Genomic DNA, 17,257 nt, shown 5'->3' with positions numbered 1-17,257 from the left:
CAGTCTAACTGTATGAGGTGCCTTTCTCTTTGATTCCTCAGTGCCAATCCTGGGCTAAACCAGACATTATCAAGCTGATGGAGATCCTTACTTAGAGCTGGAGGAGAGGTGTAGCTCTGCTCTACTCAAACCTGGAGCTCCTCCTTCCCAGCCCAGTCCTCTCCTCACTGCAAAGAAAACGACTCGCCCTAGGCTTCAGAGTGAGCCAACACCCCCTGACATCCACCCCCACCCTCAGATCCCACTGATCCTGGATCAGACCAGTCCAGTTAAGGTGTCCTCTGGCTCCAGGCTGAGGAGAAAGAAATGTGTGCCAATGATTCCAGATCAGCTCACAGCATGTTAGTAAAGCCTTACAGAGCCTCACTGTCACAGAGGAGGACTCATCCAAGTACATCAAATATTACTGAGACTGTTAATGACAAACTTCTAACTGAGAAGAAGGCAGATGGGTTGGTGTACCACTGCTTAGGTGCAATAACTGACTTTATGGACCTCATGTCCTTCATTGATATCTCTCTACCGAGTGAGTGTCCACATAAGGCAGGTCCATGCAGGCCAGGGGCTTTTCTCTGGACAGGGGCAGAGATTAAGGATGGACTGCTAGATGAGATGAGAGAGGAGGATCAGGGCTCCTGGAGGTGGGGTTGTGAGAGGACATTGGAGATCAAGGCTGCAGTAGAGGGCATGGGCTTCCAGAGGTGCCTAGCCAGGGTGTCTGGGGTCTGGACTGGATCCCAGAGGCTGGAGGGGGAGCAGAGGGGGAGGGTGATGGAGAAACTCACCCTTCCTGTCGCCCCACACAGACAGGGTTTCAGGGTCAGTCAGACCACTTCCTGTGATCCTAGGTGATTGCAGTCTCCTGAGTGTTCTATCTATCTGGGTATTTTTTCACTCTGTAAGAAATGCATTGGTGGCTAAATTACCGTACATTCTTATGTGAAGTTGGCACTCAAGTTGGTAATGTTGTTACAATTTGGTTCAAACGGCTAGTCAGAAATTAGCATTATTGCAAACAAAACCTTCTGATATTACGTTACACTGAATATAACTTTCATTGTAAAGCTCCAGTTCCATTGAGTCACTGTGGTATCTGAACATCAGTTTGTCTTCCAGCATGGTCCAAAGGAGATATGACATCATCAGAACCGTCCTCTCAAGCAGAGCCTTCTGCACATTGGGAAGCAAGCAGGCTGTTGCCGTGGACTACCTGCCTGTCCTCCGCACCATCTGCCAATCAGAGAGAACTCAGGAACAGGGCCAAGGCAGGTGAGTCAATACACTGCATGAGAGCAGGAGGTGCACCTTATTCATTTCTACCAAGAGAAAACAAAGTTGGACCAAAAGCAGTTATAATTAAATAAGATTGCTTAGATGACTTAAAATGACCGATTTGTTGTATGAATGCTGTTTCTTTTTCTCCTAGGTTTCCGCATTACCTCAGCAGTACTCACCTGGGCCTCCCTAAGGCCACTGTGAGACTCCTTGCAGATTATTTCCCATGACAATGACCATTGAAGTCAGCAAGACTACACAAACAGATCTGAAACTACTAGGCAACATGTCTGGCTCTCTACACTGCATAACAGGGAGGTTAATGCTATCATCTCCCTATGTTAATGACTTATGATTTAGTGAATGTAGCCCATATGTGTTTTCATGATAGTTTGCTGTATATCTATTATACTGTACATTCATTCATGCTTATTACTTTTTTTTTTAAATATGAATTGAATGAGTGAGACGTTTAGGTTTCTACTGTATGCATTCAAAATGTATATTAACTGATGAAATCCTATTTTTATATATTTATGCATAACAAAATAAAAACATGTATTTGTTACTTTTTATTTCACTCAGGTTCAGTGAGGTGGTGTTTAAAATCTGAGAGGTATTTCAGAGTCAGAAGACATTATAAACATTTGTCCATAAAGATACAGATGCAGGTGGTCGCATGTGACATATCACTGTACACATTCAAGCCTGTTCTGCTTTACTATTGTCCCTGACAACATTTCTATTCATGGGAAAGTGAAGAAAACATGAGGTGTGGTGTCTGTATGAGGGGAGGCTTGAGTTCAGCTGTGGGGCCTGAACTGAGACCTCAAGTGCAATACCATCTGAGTGTACAGGTTGGAAGTGTTGTAGTATACATTTAAATATAAGATAGCATCAACTTCCATCAAGCCTCCAATATGCATGTCTCTCAGGGTAGCTCTGTGACCTTTGACCCCACCAGGTCACACATACTGTACACAGTCAACCGGTCTTTGTCTCTGGTGAAAATGGAGCATGGAAATTGTCTCTAACATTAACTCGATTCACTGAGCAGCTCGTAAACGCCACAGCCTGCAAAATGGCGTCACACAGCTCCTCCCCCGACTCCGCCCACCCATCTGGAAGGAGTTCCTGTATTTCACCAACAGGTTGTGAGGGAATGTCACCCTCGGAATCTTCTGAGTCACTGACTCCGTCATCATCTGTCGCACCGTCTGGGCCCCGCTGGTGCGTGACTCGCCCACCATGAGGTCAAAATGGCGGCCGACGGCGGTGCGCATCATGTTGAGCACCTTGGGTGGAGCGGTGATGTCAGGCTGGGTGTAGCGGGGCTCCAACAGGGCGAACAGCATAGCCTCCACTGTACGCATGTGAGCCATTACCGGGTACAGGGCGGTGTTCTGGAGGGAGATGGACGGCTTTTCCACAACGAAGAAGTCAGCCGTGGGGAGGTGGGATACCACACTGGAAATCTGGTGATGTTATGGCACATAATGAGATGTGATTCAGTACAGGAGTTAGGCTATTTGGATATTACAGTCAATGATTGTGCACTAAGCTGCAACCTAGCCCTGAGACATGGCTGTAGACTGACAACATAGTCATGCCTCAGGGCTAACCTACTTAAACAAATGCAAGAATACCTCGGTCGGAAACATTCAACTTACGTCATCCAAGTAGGCAGAAGCCATGTAGGTTCCCTTCAGGAAGTTGTGGCAATCCTCATGTTGCCACTCCAACACGTTCATGCCACGATCCACGTGCGCCCAGGCTATTTTATTCACTCCACACACAATAGACACTATGGTATTTGCTTCCTGGAAGAAAGACAAAAATGGATTAATACACATGTAATAACACTGACATGTAGTATTTTTGTGCTGACGTGACTGAGGGGGTACAGACAGCGGTGACTGACCCTGTGGGCTGCTCTACCACCTGTGTCATCAACGTCCAGACCTCAAGGCCATCACTCTAGCTAAATCATCTTACCTCTAGCCAGGTCCTTTCCACTTCTGGTCTGATGAACTTGGCAAGCTGGACCTTTACTTTTCTTTTCTCCTTCTTCTCCGGAGGGTTGAGGATGGAGTTGAAGACAATGACAGCACTTTTGTGTTTCAGAAGCGGCACATTTATGACGCTTTCGAGATTTTTAAAAGGTCCATTTCTAGTCCTGTATTCCACAATGTTGACAGACTTGCGGCCACGAAGGAGCTTGACAGCGGCGAGTTCCGACTCTGCCGCATTGTTGAGGAGCTGCAGAATGACATCTCGCTGCTCTGACGTGTAGTATGCGTCCAGCGACTTGTTGTCATCATTGCAAGGAGTAATAGAAGAAGAGAGGGTGCCATTCAGGGTTTCAAAGCCTGCTACTGGGATCCGACTCCTCCAGCAGCACGTGCAGTTGAGATATCGGAATTCTAGTTCGGGGAGCGAGCCCTGGGGTAGGTAGAATAAGCCATACTGCCCTGCAAGAATAGAGGGGAAACATACAATAGGTGCGGAAAATACATTGCGAGTGATTGAACGAATGACATGAACACCCCTCATTACAAACACAAGAACCAGCTAACAAATAGCACCGGACAAAATTGTAATTAAGAAGTTACGAGAGACTTGACGGCTTGAATAAAACATTTGTGTATACCTCTCCGGGCGACTAATGACATAAATCGCCTTGCAACCCACATTGTAATCGTGGTTTTAGAGGTAATTCATCTTCTAAACATCAATGCAGGTTACAAAACTTTTGCCCTTTAGTTGTTCGCCGGTCTCACTCCGATGCAGAAACAAGGATCATGCATAATTTGTTCCTAGGCACTTTATGTTCCCCTCGCTCTCCAGGTTCTTTATGCTGCATGTGAGATCTCACTGACTTTCATCTCAAGTGCAAACTTCTTCAAAGCTGACTTCGTTTTTATTAAGATATTTTATTTAGTTACATTTCAATATGAATATGAATAAATGTTGGTGACATTATTTAAACATTAGATATTATCTCGATATATTTTGTTGGAATATAGACCATACAATCAATTACGGTAGTTTTTCTTAGATATTACTATTCTGTCAGGCTTACTTGTCTTTTTATAAATAATGCGTAATATGGTAACGCCTTTTTCACTTCCCCTGCTCATTGTTATTTGAATAGTGAGTGTTTGAGTGGAGAACAATAAACTTAATGTTGCTATGCCAGTGAGAAAAGGAAACATCGGGCCAGTGAGCGCGGTCAAGTGCAACAACAAAGAGAAACATTTCCTGACACCTGTTGTAGAAGTAATACATTTTAACTTAATGAAAAGGCATGGACCTACGTAAAATAAGCAATTTGTTTGTTGGGACTTGATTGAGGCAGAAGAACAGTAGATTTACTTATGGCAAGTCCGGAGAGAAATAAGAAGATTCTGCTTGATCTGGTGAAACAGCCCAGCAACGACCATTGTGCCGACTGTGGGGCCTCTGGTAAGTTATATTTCATAAAATACATGTTAAACCATGTTTGATAGCCTCTAACATTTGACATGTTTAGGCTACCATTGTGGCTAGGATATGATACAGATAGGAACTGTAAAACAAAAGTTTAAAGTAGTGAAATATTGAAGGACTCCCAAACAGAAGCTGTGTGACTATTTCATATTGATGATATACTATTTCAGTGTGGTTGTCTATTGTTCATAGAATGTGGAGCATGAGAAAAAACCTAAGCCATGTAAGACATGTGAGTTGTATGTGATGTGGTTGTCTCACCTAGCTATCTTAAGATGAATGCACTAACTGTAAGTCGCTCTGGATAAGAGCGTCTGCAAAATTACTCAAATGTAAAATGATTACAACCATGGCATGTTTTAAATAACCTATTTTGGGGGAAGTTACAGTTTATTCAGTCAATGATTACAGTGGTTCCTCCTTTCCAGTAACTCTCAACAGCCAACCTGAGAAAAACAACCAATCAAGGCGTGACATACTACAAAGTCCAATATACTGTATAGTGGCCTCCCTCATTGTTCGCAAACTATAGCAACATGGTTCAAAGGTATACAGGCTGCAAACATTTCAAGTGTCTGATTGAGTGATACAGTATCATATTACTACTATTCACAGAGCCAGACTGGGCCTCGTACAAACTTGGTGTGTTTGTATGTGTGAACTGTTCGGGGACACATCGGGACTTGCCTGCCATCAGCCGGATAAAGTCCATACGCTTGGATTTCTGGGATGATTCCCTAGTGGAGGTACAGTTTAACATGTCATAGTGGCCCAGTAGTGTACCAAGGACCATTACACCTTGAAGGATGTACTCTCAAGAGCACACAATGATAGTCACAATCCCTTTGCTGTTATGTTATTATGTTATTATTATGTTATTATTATGTTATTATTATGTTATAACGTTCCTATTATGTTTCTAATTGTAGTTTATGAAGACAAGGGGTAACGCTGCAGCCAATGCCTTCTATGAGAAGTGTGTTCCGCCATTCTACTACCGGCCACAGGAGAAGGACTGTGTGTGAGTGGGACTATATCAATGTCTTCATTCACTCACTCAATTTAAGGAGGTGTAAATTGTGATGACTTGACAGTTGTTCATTCAGTGGAAGGATGTAGTATTATTTCAAGAGAAGAGGAAGAAATATCTTGACGTCGATTAGCCTACAATTGATTGAGTTGGCAGATATTGCAGGGTTTGTGGTTGAAGTTGAGTCATATATTCAACACAAATATTTAAAATAATCCTTTTGTATTTAAATCTTTCACCCTTTGGCTTCCTGACAGTGTTCTTAAAGATCAGTGGATACGTGCTAAGTATGAGAGGAGAGAATTCACAGGAGATAATAACTTCCTTCAACAAGGTTATAGTTCAGGTAAGTGCTAAATGTTGACAAGCCTTCATGGATAAGTCAATTTATTTGATTAAAATTGTCTAGGAACATAAGATATTTCCATAGATCTCTGTCCACAGAGCAAGGCATAGAACCAAACGTGGCAAAATACTGAGTATGAAGAGACAGGGGATACTAACTAAATCAATGTTTTTTATTGGTTGGATCCCATTCAGGAATTTACGAAGGAATTCTATGGAAGAAAGGCAAGGACAACAAGCAGTTCCTGAAAAGGAGATTCCTGCTCTCTGAAACAGACTTCACCTTGAGATACTTCACCAAGGAGGATGTAAGTAGCTTCTCTCCATCCTCTTTGATCAGTTAACCCAGCTAACAAAATGTAGTCCTGGGGATGTTCCCAGAACGTTATTGAAAAGTCACAGGGAATGTCCCATGTTACTTAAAACAATGGGACTCCCTAAATCTCTCTCAGATCATTACCAATCCCATGAGGTATGACCCCAAACACCCAGAAAAGGCTACTCTCCTTGATGTTATCCTCACAAATAACCCTGATAGGTATCCGTCTGGTGTTTTCTGTAATGACCTTAGTGATCACTGTTTTACGGCCTGTGTTTGTAATGGCTGCTCAGTTAAATGACCTGTCCTGATTTGTCATAGACGCTTGCGGAAAAACTTTAATGAGAAACCTTCCGCTTGATCCCCTCTGATCCCCTCTTCCGCTTGATCCCCTCTGTTGATCCCCTCTGTACAGAATCCGCTTGATCCCCTCTGTCGAAGATGCTTGGACCTTATTTTATTGTTAACAAGCCCATGGTTCGACCGTGATCTGGCAGAGTTACTCCACCTCAAGGACACTATTTGGCGAAAGGATCGGCACACAAATACTCAGGCTGACTGGCTGTCGTTCAGGCAAATGAGAAATAGTGCGCTCAGGCTATCCGGAAGGCCAAAGTCAGTTAGTTTAAGGAGCAGTTCTCTCTCTGTGGGTCTAACCCAAAGAAGTTCTGGAATACGGTGAAAGACCTGGAGAATAAACCTTCCTCCTCACAGTTGCCCATGTCCCTTAATGTGGATGATGTGGTTGTTACTGACAAGGAGTGTATGGCTGGACTCTTTAATCCTCACTTCATTAAGTCAGGATTCCTCCTTGCCCGTCCAACACTTCCTCATGCCCCCCCCTCATCAATCTACACACAATACCCCATAATGACAAAGCATTAAAAAAAAAAAAAAAACTGATATCGCGTATACATAAGTATTCAGACCCTTTACTTAGTACTTTGTTGAAGCACCTTTGGCAGCAATTACAGCCTTGAGTCTTCTTGGGTATGACGCTACAAACTTGGAACACCTGTATTTGGGTAGTTTCTCCCATTTTTCTCTGCAGATCCTCTCAAACTCTGTCAGGTTGGTTTCATCAGACCAGAGAATCTTGTTTCTCATGGTCTGTGAGTCCTTTAGGTGCCTTTTGGCAAACTCCAAGCAGGCTGTCATGTGCCTTTTACTGAGGAGTGGCTTCCGTCTGGCCACTCTACCATAAAGGCCTGATTGGTGGAGTGCTGCAGAGATGGTTGTCCTTCTGGAAGGTTCTCCCATCTCCACAGAGGAACTCTGGAGCTCTGTCAGAGTGACCATCGAGCTCTTGGTCACCTCCCTGACCAAGGCCCTTCTCCCAGATTGCTCCGTTTGGCCAGGTGGCCAGGTCTAGGAAGAGTCTTGGTGGTTCCAAACTTCTTCCACTGTGTTCTTGGGGACCTTCAATGCTGCAGACATTTTTTGGTACCCTTCCCCAGATCTGTGCCTCGACACAATCCTGTCTCGGAGCTCAATGGACAATTCCTTCGACCTCATGGCTTGTTTTTGCTCTGACATGCACTGTCAACTGTGGGACCTTATATAGACAGGTGTGTGCCTTTCCAAATCATGTCCAATCAATTGAATTTACCACAGGTGGACTCCAGTCAAGTTGTAGAAACATCTCAAGGATGGTCAATGGAAACAGGATGCATCTGAGCTCAATTGCGAGTCTCATAGCAAAGGGTCTGAATACTTATGTAAATAAGGTATTTTTGTTTTTAATTTTAAATAGATTTGCTAAAATTTCTAAAAACCTGTTTCCGCTTTGTCATTATGGGGTATTGTGGGTAGATTGATGAGTATTTTTATTTATTTAATCCATTTTAGAATAAGGCTGTAATGTAACAAAATGTGGAAAAGGGGAAGGGGTCTGAATACTTTCTGAATGCACTTCATCCACTTATATGCAGATGATACAGTCTTATACTCAGCTGGCCCCTCCCCAGATTCTGTGTGGAATGCTCTACAACAAAGCTTTCTGAGTGTCCAGCAAGATTTCTCTGCCCTTAACCTTGTTCTGAACACCTCCAAAACAAAGGTTATGTGGTTCGGTAGGAATAATGTCTTACTGACACTGGTGGCTGCTTGGTGTGATGGGTTTTATCTCTACCATTTTGTCCTTCGTGCTGTTGTCTGTGCCTAACAATGTTTGTGCCATGTTTTGTGCTGTTACCATGTTGTGCTGCAACCATGTTGTGCTGCTGCCATGTTGTGTTGCTACCATGTTGTGTTGTTGTCATGTTTTATTTTACATTTACATTTTTAGTCATTTAGCAGATGCTCTTATCCAGAGCGACTTACAGGAGCAATTAGGGTTAAGTGCCTTGCTCAAGGGCACATCGACAGATTTTTCACCTAGTCGGCTCGGGGATTAGAACCAGCGACCTTTCGGTTACTGGCACAACGCTCTTACCCATTAAGCTACCATGTGCTGCTGCCATGCTGTGTCGCTACCATGTTGTTGTCATGCTATGTTTTTGTCAAGCTGTGTTGCTGCCATGTTGTGTTGTTGTCATGCTGTGTTGCTGCCATGTTGTGTTGTTGTCATGCTGTGTTGCTGCCATGTTGTGTTGTTGTCATGTTTTATGCTGCTACCACGTTGTGCTGCTGCCATGCTGTGTTGCTACCATGTTGTTGTCATGCTATGTTTTTGTCAAGCTGTGTTGCTGCCATGTTGTGTTGTTGTCATGCTGTGTTGCTGCCATGTTGTGTTGTTGTCATGCTGTGTTGCTGCCATGTTGTGTTGTTGTCATGTTTTATGCTGCTACCACGTTGTGCTGCTGCCATGCTGTGTTGCTACCATGTTGTTGTCATGCTATGTTTTTGTCAAGCTGTGTTGCTGCCATGTTGTCTTGTTGTCATGCTGTGTTGCTGCCATGTTGTGTTGTTGTCATGCTGTGTTGCTGCCATGTTGTGTTGTTGTCATGCTGTGTTGCTGCCATGTTGTGTTGTTGTTTTAGGTCTCTTTATGTAGTGTTGTGGTGTCTCTTTTGTCGTGATGCGTTTTGTCAAAACAATTTGTTATCCCAGCCCACGTCCCCACAGGAGGCCTTTTCCCTCTTGCTAGGCCGTCATTTTAAATAAGAATGTGTTCTTAATTGACTTGCCTAGTTGAATAAATGTTAAATAAATGTTAAATATAAAATACCTGAGAAGGGCTCATTAAAATGCTGCCTGTTGTGTATTATTGACCCTAGTCGAAGAAGCCCAAAGCAGTCATCTCTATGAAGGACCTCAATGCCGTGTTCCAGCCGGAAAAGATAGGTCACGCCCACGGGCTGCAAATCTCATACCTGGAGGAAGAACGGACCAGAAACCTGTTTGTTTACCATGACAACAGCCAGGTGAGAACCAATGACAAAGCTCAATTGAAACGTTGTCATGAAGATGTCTAGAGATTTAATGACTTGGGGTCAAATTTCTCTCTCCTACTTTTAGGAAATTGTGTCCTGTTTCAATGCAATTCGGGCCACCCGGTTTGCTTATCTCAAGAAGGTCTACCCTAATGCCAGGGACAGTGACGTGAGTACAAAGTAGAAGTCTGGTATTGCCGTAATTGACATGATATGTCACAGGTGATGTCACCCTTTCAAGGACTCCCTCTGTACAGATCTGTCTCCCTTCTATGTTTTTGTTTGTGCAGCTTGTACCTTTGATAACCAGAAGTAGCATTAAAGAAGGCTACATGGAGAAAACAGGTCCAACGGTTAGTAACCCATCTAATTCATTGAACATAGTGATGTTTTCAATTGATAGACATCGGGAGCACCAGAAACTCAACCTGTATGATGGTCAGCCAGGGCTGATTCTGTGTCTTCTGTTTCTGTGTCTGTTCTCAGCAATGGGAGCCATTCAAGAAGAGATGGTTCATCCTAAACTTAACGGACAGAAAGCTGTCCTACTTCAAAACGTTATTGGTACTGACAACAGAGAATATGCATAAGCAAAAGATGAGATTTCATCTAATTTATTTGCCATTTGTATTTGTGGAGAAGAATGTTGTAACTAGTGTGTGTGTGTGTTTGTCTGGCTGTGTCTGTGTGTATGCATGTGTGTCCGTCCATAGGATGCCTTGGAACTGGGAGCTGTCTTCATCGGCACAGAGGGCCATGGCTATTCTGTGAGGGAGAGCCAGCCTAAGGGGAGCCGCGGTGGCAGGTGGAGGTTCGGGGTCACCTTGGAGACGCCAGACAGGCAGTTTGTCTTCCTGTGTGACCAGGAGCAGGACCAGAGGGAGTGGATAGAAGCCTTCAAACTAGTCATCTCCCAGCCTATGCTACCACAGCACTACAACAGTAAGAAGACAATTCACTGTTCACCGTGTTTACAATGTACCAGCAGCATGAGACTTACGATTATTGTAAAAGTGGTCAATGACAGGAAAGAGTCATTTTGAATAGCTGAAAGATTGTATTTGTTTTTGTTGAAAATGTGTCTTTATTTGTTATTTCAGCTGAGGCAAACATGAGAAGGATGAAAAGATGAATGGAGTGTAAAAACCTGAGGAAAGTAAAACTAAATTTACAGGAAGAAATGGCAATATGTGGGGCTGACTGCCTGTTTCAGAAAGCCTAGCAGTGACACACGGAGGCTTCTCACAAGAGGTGATCAATGAACTCTTCAATGGAGTCATGTTTATTGGAAACTGATGAGAGGCTAAATGAACTGAGGCTAAAGAGGCTAAACGAATTGAAGAGCTGCCAATGAGGATAAGCACTGGTAATCATTCCAAACCACCATCATCCAGTGCACCTTGTAAACCAGTGACAGGACTGCCTATTATGAGATGGGAACTTATGGCATTGTCGGGGACATTAGGAATGTAATAAATACTTTCTATTAACTCATGTGCATATACACTGAGTGTACAAAACGTTAAGGACTCCTGCTCTTTCCATGACATAGACTGACAAGGTGAAAGCTATGATCCCTTATTGATGTCACTTGTTAAATCCACTTTAATCAGTGTAGACGAAGGGGAGGAGACAGGTTAAAGAAGGATTTTTAAGCCTTGAGACAATGGAGACATGGATTGTGTATGTGTGCCATTCAGAGGGTCAATGGGCACGACAAAATATTTAAGTGCCTTTGAATGGGGTATGGTAGAACTGCAACGGTGCTGGGTTTTTCATGCTCAATAGTTTCACGTGTGTATCAAGAATGGTCCACCACCCAAAGGACATCCAGCCAACTTGACAAAACTGTGGGAAGCATTGGAGTCAACATGGGCCATGTTGGGCCTGCATCCTTGACACCTTGTAGAGTCCATGACCCGATGAATTGAGGCTGTTCTGAGGGGTGTTCCTAATATTTTGTACACTCAGTGTAAATAGAAAGCGAGAGAGCGCGATACAACACTTTAACATATCTATTAGAGTTCATTTTTTGTATAATACTGTTATTTTATAATACAGTGTTTTATTATCTTTGTGTTAATTGCAGCCTACTGTTATTTAAATTATTTTGTATGTCCTGTCTGTGTCATTGTTGCATATGCCAATAGCACACACCAGGAAGAGTGAGTTATTTATGTCCATATAGAGCACCCCTTGTGGCTCAAGAGGCAATATATTCTTTAAGTTGTTATTATACCTGTGACACTGTGATAACTACAGTAGCAATTACTTTGTAATTGCATTATGTGTCATTATGTGCCTGGACTGTCTTTACGACAATGTATACATGTACAAAGAGGCGGTCCCCACCTTCGTTACAGGATGTTGATCTGGGTGGCCAGTCCACCTCACCCCCCAGGAGCAGCAGACCAGCCACCAACTCCCTGAGACAAATCAGACACTCCTTTAGACCTGCATCTGGTGGCGCCTCACAGAGACTGGAGAACAGTCAGCAACACTGCCCCCCACACCACCCTTCACCACTTCTCTACCAGGAACTGCATGCAGATACACTGAGCTATGCCCAAGCCGTACGCAGTCAAAGAAGCCTGATGCAGAGTTTGGAGCATCGCCAGCCACACTGCCCTCCACACCACCCTCTTCAATTCTCTCTACAACTCCCTCCCATGCTACCAGACCAGGCCTGCCTCAGTACATCTCTACCAGACCCGGCCCGCCTCAGCACATCTCTATCAGACCCGGCCCGCCTCGGCACAGCTCTATCAGACCCGGCCCGCCTCGGCACAGCTCTACCAGACCCGGCCCATCACAGCACAGCTTTACCAGACCAGGCCCACCTCATCTCAGCCCAGCTCTACACAGCACCGACCACTACCCTAGGGTCTGGCAAAACACTGTTGAGGGTAGTGCACCACATGATGCAGTCCACACCATGAATCATTCACATCAAGTAAGGGGGGGTAGAAGGATTACTTTATCCTATCCCAGGTATTCCTTAAAGAGGTGGGGTTTCAAGTGTCTCCGGAAGGTGGTGAGTGACTCCGCTGTACTGGCGTCGTGAGGGAGCTTGTTCCACCATTGGGGTGCCAGAGCAGCGAACAGTTTTGACTGGGCTGAGCGGGAACTGTGCTTCCGCAGAGGTAGGGGAGCCAGCAGGCCAGAGGTGGATGAACGCCAGACCCGTCGCCAGACCTCAGTCTTAAGGGGGGCATATGAAATGCATGGGAGGGCAGGGCACAATTATTATTAGCCTACAGTACGTATATTTAATAATAAATTCCCTCAAGTGGGGGGGGGCACAAGCATTTTGGGGGGCGGGCCCGGCCCCCTATGGCCCGCCCATAGCGACGGGTGTGATGAACGTAATGCCCTCGTTTGGGTGTAGGGACTGATCAGAGCCTGGAGGTACGGAGGTGCCGTTCCCCTCACAGCTCCGTAGGCAAGCACCATGGTCTTGTAGCAGATGCGAGCTTCAACTGGAAGCCAGTGGAGTGTGCGGAGGAGCGGGGTGACGTGAGAGAACTTGGGAATGTTGAACACCAGACGGGCTGCGGCGTTCTGGATGAGTTGTAGAGGTTTAATGGCACAGGCAGGGAGCCCAGCCAACAGTGAGTTGCAGTAATCCAGATGGGAGATGACAAGTGCCTGGATTAGGACCTGTGCCGCTTCCTGTGTAAGGCAGGGTCGTACTCTGCGAATGTTATAGAGCATGAACCTACAGGATCGGGTCACCACCTTGATGTCAGCGGAGAACGACAGGGTGTTGTCCAGGGTCATGCCAAGGCTCTTTGCACTCTGGGAGGAGGACACAACGGAGTTGTCAACCGTGATGGCGAGATCATGGAACGGGCAGTCCTTCCCCGGGAGGAAGAGCAGCTCCGTCTTGCAGAGGTTTAGCTTGAGGTGGTGATCCGTCATCCACACTGATATGTCTGCCAGACATGCAGAGATGCGATTCGCCACCTGGTTATCAGTACCCAAACCATAAGCTACAGCTAGCTTTCACTGCAGTTCATAACATGTGGTGAGCAGTTGTCTCAAAGAGAGAGAAAGACAATCGTTTTTTCTTCAAAAATGAAGGAAAAGCGAGAGAGAGAGTGTCATTTTTTTTTCACTTTCAGTTTCACTTACTTAGCTAGCAAATGCAGCTAGCTAGTTTAGCCTACTCAAACACCCTGCTAAAATATAGGGATGCTATGTTAGCTAGCTGGCTATGACTATCCAACACAACACTGGAACTCTTCCAAGTCAAGGTAAACTTTTGGTTTGACTAATATATTGCCACCGGGCCTGCCAGTGTAACTGCTAAACTGCTTACTGACTATGCACTGTAACGTTACTGCATGATTGTAGCGGGTTTTTCTAACCCATCAGTTCTATTAGCAATGTTTACTATGACGTTACTTTAGCTAATATGGTGACAACGATGTAGGCTGTGTATAGCGGTTATGATATGGTTTGGATTGGAACGTTTTTTTGCCTGGTCACATACAGCTGATGTGTTGTGCGTTGAAGTCCAAAAACGAAGGGAAAAAGTGAGCGGGGGAGAGCACATAGATGCAGGAAGGAATACATCGTGGCTGCTATGAAAGTGAACTGTGATCAGGGGTTTATTCATTCCGCCAATTCTGTTGAAAACCTTTTCTTAAATAATAATAATAATAATAATATGCCATTTAGCAGACGCTTTTATCCAAAGCGACTTAAATGGAAGCAAACGGAACGAAACGCAGATAAACATACCTGAATTTGTCCAAGATGCTAGATGCAGGCAGAGTGTGCAAGGCGGTATTGAATGTGTCACTGTCTGTCCATGTGTCACTGTCTGTCGCCTCAATTTTTTCTCTCTACCTGTGTGCACCTATATTGTAAACTTTCATTTATAGGCTAGGTTGTAGCAACCTCATGATGGGTAAAGAGAAAATTAGAGTATCATGTAGTAGCCTAAACCTATCGATGTTACATTGAACTGGGTGAATGGAATATGAATGACAGTCATCCAATATGCTATAATAGAAATAAGGCCATGCTCATAAAAATCTTTAACGGCACCAACCGCCACTGTTATGATATGTTATAGGTCAGGCCCTATTGGTCACGTGCATGCCATGCACACGTGTCACCTAAAGAGAGCAAGGGTTGAGGGAATAAATAATGTTTTTCGGTAACAGAACTTTTCAGAGAGAGAAAAAACTAGTAAGAAACTAGAAATGGCTGTAATTATGTTGCAGCTTCAGCACCATGGGCAGCGCGATAAGCACATTTGCTATGCTATGGTCCCTGGTCGCTGCTGCAGGGAGGAGCGAGAGAGAGCGTCCTGCGGGGTTACCTCTTGAGTCATTTGTGTGTCTTAATTATTTCATCAAACAGTGTGCTTCAAGTATCAGACAACCTCAGTGCATACTGTATACTGTAGTTGATTTTATTAAAACACATAGGGTGTTTTTATAGACCTATGGAAAAATACACGTTTTAAAATTTGATTGGTCAAAAGAACAGACAACTCTCGGTCAACCAAGACAGGGACAGCTCTACTTCCTACCTTGTAGGCTTACCCAGTATCAAAGGCTTAGCTTGACAATCTCCAAATGTCATTAACCTTTTTGGTGTTTTGTAACAGATGTCCCTTTCCATTCATAAAATAGCCACTGCACAGTTTGTATTGATTGATTGATTTGATCAGTTAAAAAAATACATATGTACACAAATATTTGTAAAAGTGACCGGGATTTTACAATATTATTTATTTTCCATTGTGGTCCCATTTAAAAAAAAACATAAATACATATACAATTGCATAGATGCAAACACATTACAGAGATACAGACAAAAAAATGCTCAACCTCCAGATGAATATGAGGGAGGAGTTTAAGTACAAATCTTACAAGCTTGTTTGGCTGGTCTGTAGCTTATTCTTTAGATGTTTGGGGCTGCTGGTGAATCAGGCATAATCAAAGTGACACTGGACTAGAGCACTTACCAGAGTATTAGGGTGTCTATAGCTAGGTTTCCATCCAATTGGTGACAGATTTTCATGTGAATATTCATGCAAATATTATAAAATCTGCATAAACACAATATGGCAATCACCATATGGTGTGTTTTAAACAAGAAAAAATTACTTATTTGTACTTAATTGTAGTACAATTAGTAACATTCCATTGGTTGATTGGGTTGATCTACGCATTTAGGTGGCAGTGCGCGCGTGCCGCGCTTTTACGCAAGGTCTGTTGTAATTGTAAGGTTGTTAAGACACTAGCTTAATCAATATTGTATAATTAATTCAAATACATAAAGGGTTAGGTCAGGGGTGTCAAACTCATTTTAGCTCAGGGGCCACATGGAGGAAAATCTATTCCCAAGTGGGCCGGACCGGTAAAATCATGGTATATATAACTTAAAAACAACAACTTCTTTTTTTGTTTTAATACTATCAACATAAAACATAAAGCTGGAGCCTGAGGACAGTGTGTCCAAAATAGTACAAGCACAACATCACTATTAATCATAAAACACCTGAAGTTTATTTGAAAATTCTAAAGAAAAAGAACACACAAACACACAATGCCTCTGTGATTCACATAACTGTTTCACAGATCACAGAACTATATCAGGGTGTCATTTCTCAGGCAGAAATGTAGATACAAATAATGAAATCCTGTTCCCCAAACAAGTGCAAGAACCACAGAGTCAAGAATAGGTTAAATATACAAATAAAATAAAATCAATTAAAAACAATAGCACATCAACATAAAAACATATAAACATAAAGCTGGAGCCTGAGGACAGTGTGTCCAAAAGCACAACATCACTATTAATCATAAAACACCTCAAGTTATTTGAAATTCTGAGGACAAACAACACACAAACACACAATGCCTCAGTGATTCACAGAAGTATATCACAGATCACAGAACTATATCAGGGTGTCTCATGCAGCACTTTAAGTGGGGTTGCATAGTTTATTTGACTCTTGATACCTGGCATCTTTTAGCTTTCACCAGCGCATCAATATCAGCCGTAACATCCTGAGTGGCAGCCAACTTCAGGATGTGATTCAAGTGCTTGTGCGTGAGCCTTGAGCGCAGCTTTGTTTTATTCATGACGTTATCCATCTTTAATGACTTGCAACACAAAGCCTCCTGGTGCAAAATACAGTGAAAAGTCCAAAAATCACGTCCTCCATTTGCAGATTGCACTTTCTCTCTGAACTTTATCACAACGCCTGCTTTTTTCCCGATAATTGAGGGCGCACCATCTGTAGCCAGGCTGACAGCGCGGGACCAGTCCACTCGACCCTGTCCAGCGGGGCCGACGAGTGCAGTGAAAATATCAGCTGCTGTCGTTGTATCTGTCATCGGCACCAACTCCACGAACTCCTCGGTGACGGTCAATGTGTCATCAACTCCGCGGATGAAAATG

The 17,257-nt window shown here is 43.7% G+C and overlaps 2 protein-coding genes and 1 pseudogene across 3 annotated transcripts; 2 read left to right on the top strand and 1 right to left on the bottom strand.

Annotated features, from left to right (window-relative positions):
* Positions 1-41: 41 nt before the first annotated feature.
* On the top strand, positions 42-1,843 carry LOC123481416 (ATPase family AAA domain-containing protein 5-like). Of its 2 annotated transcripts, none has more exons than XR_006657088.1 (3): positions 42-200; positions 1,117-1,269; positions 1,427-1,843. XR_006657088.1 is itself a non-coding variant. In XM_045205240.1 (3 exons), exons 1-3 carry the CDS (start codon positions 307-309, stop codon positions 1,503-1,505), a joined length of 774 nt encoding a protein of 257 aa, XP_045061175.1. In that variant the 5' UTR covers positions 207-306; the 3' UTR covers positions 1,506-1,843. The 2 variants fall into 2 exon arrangements, 1 of the variants encoding a protein (XP_045061175.1); XM_045205240.1 differs by lacking the exon at positions 42-200 and adding an exon at positions 207-848.
* Positions 1,844-2,259: 416 nt separating this feature from the next.
* LOC123481461 lies at positions 2,260-4,043 on the bottom strand (annotated as a pseudogene).
* A 397-nt stretch (positions 4,044-4,440) lies between these two features.
* Positions 4,441-11,401, top strand: LOC121553996 (arf-GAP with dual PH domain-containing protein 2). The gene is made up of 11 exons (XM_045205774.1): positions 4,441-4,740; positions 5,380-5,510; positions 5,694-5,785; positions 6,052-6,140; positions 6,335-6,447; positions 9,677-9,823; positions 9,918-10,001; positions 10,123-10,185; positions 10,319-10,396; positions 10,546-10,774; positions 10,933-11,401. The coding sequence occupies exons 1-11, from the start codon at positions 4,653-4,655 to the stop codon at positions 10,962-10,964; spliced, it is 1,146 nt and encodes a 381-aa protein (XP_045061709.1). The 5' UTR covers positions 4,441-4,652; the 3' UTR covers positions 10,965-11,401.
* Positions 11,402-17,257: the final 5,856 nt, after the last annotated feature.

This window comes from Coregonus clupeaformis, chromosome 20 (genome assembly GCF_020615455.1).
Source record: "Coregonus clupeaformis isolate EN_2021a chromosome 20, ASM2061545v1, whole genome shotgun sequence".
NCBI classification, from domain to species: Eukaryota; Metazoa; Chordata; class Actinopteri; order Salmoniformes; family Salmonidae; genus Coregonus; species Coregonus clupeaformis.
This window is presented reverse-complemented; position numbering and strand designations above follow the sequence as displayed.

What these genes read in the sequence shown, in the direction of transcription:
- LOC123481416 (XM_045205240.1), top strand. Translation starts at nt 307, where the DNA reads ATGTGTGCCAATGATTCCAGATCAGCTCACAGCATGTTAGTAAAGCCT. An exon ending in ACCACTTCCTGTGATCCTAG is followed by an intron (nt 849 to 1,116) that starts GTGATTGCAGTC and finishes TTTGTCTTCCAG; the next exon opens with CATGGTCCAAAGGAGATATG. An exon ending in CAGGAACAGGGCCAAGGCAG is followed by an intron (nt 1,270 to 1,426) that starts GTGAGTCAATAC and finishes TTTTTCTCCTAG; the next exon opens with GTTTCCGCATTACCTCAGCA.
- LOC121553996 (XM_045205774.1), top strand. Translation starts at nt 4,653, where the DNA reads ATGGCAAGTCCGGAGAGAAATAAGAAGATTCTGCTTGATCTGGTGAAA. An exon ending in GGGATGATTCCCTAGTGGAG is followed by an intron (nt 5,511 to 5,693) that starts GTACAGTTTAAC and finishes TTCTAATTGTAG; the next exon opens with TTTATGAAGACAAGGGGTAA. An exon ending in CCTACTTCAAAACGTTATTG is followed by an intron (nt 10,397 to 10,545) that starts GTACTGACAACA and finishes GTCCGTCCATAG; the next exon opens with GATGCCTTGGAACTGGGAGC.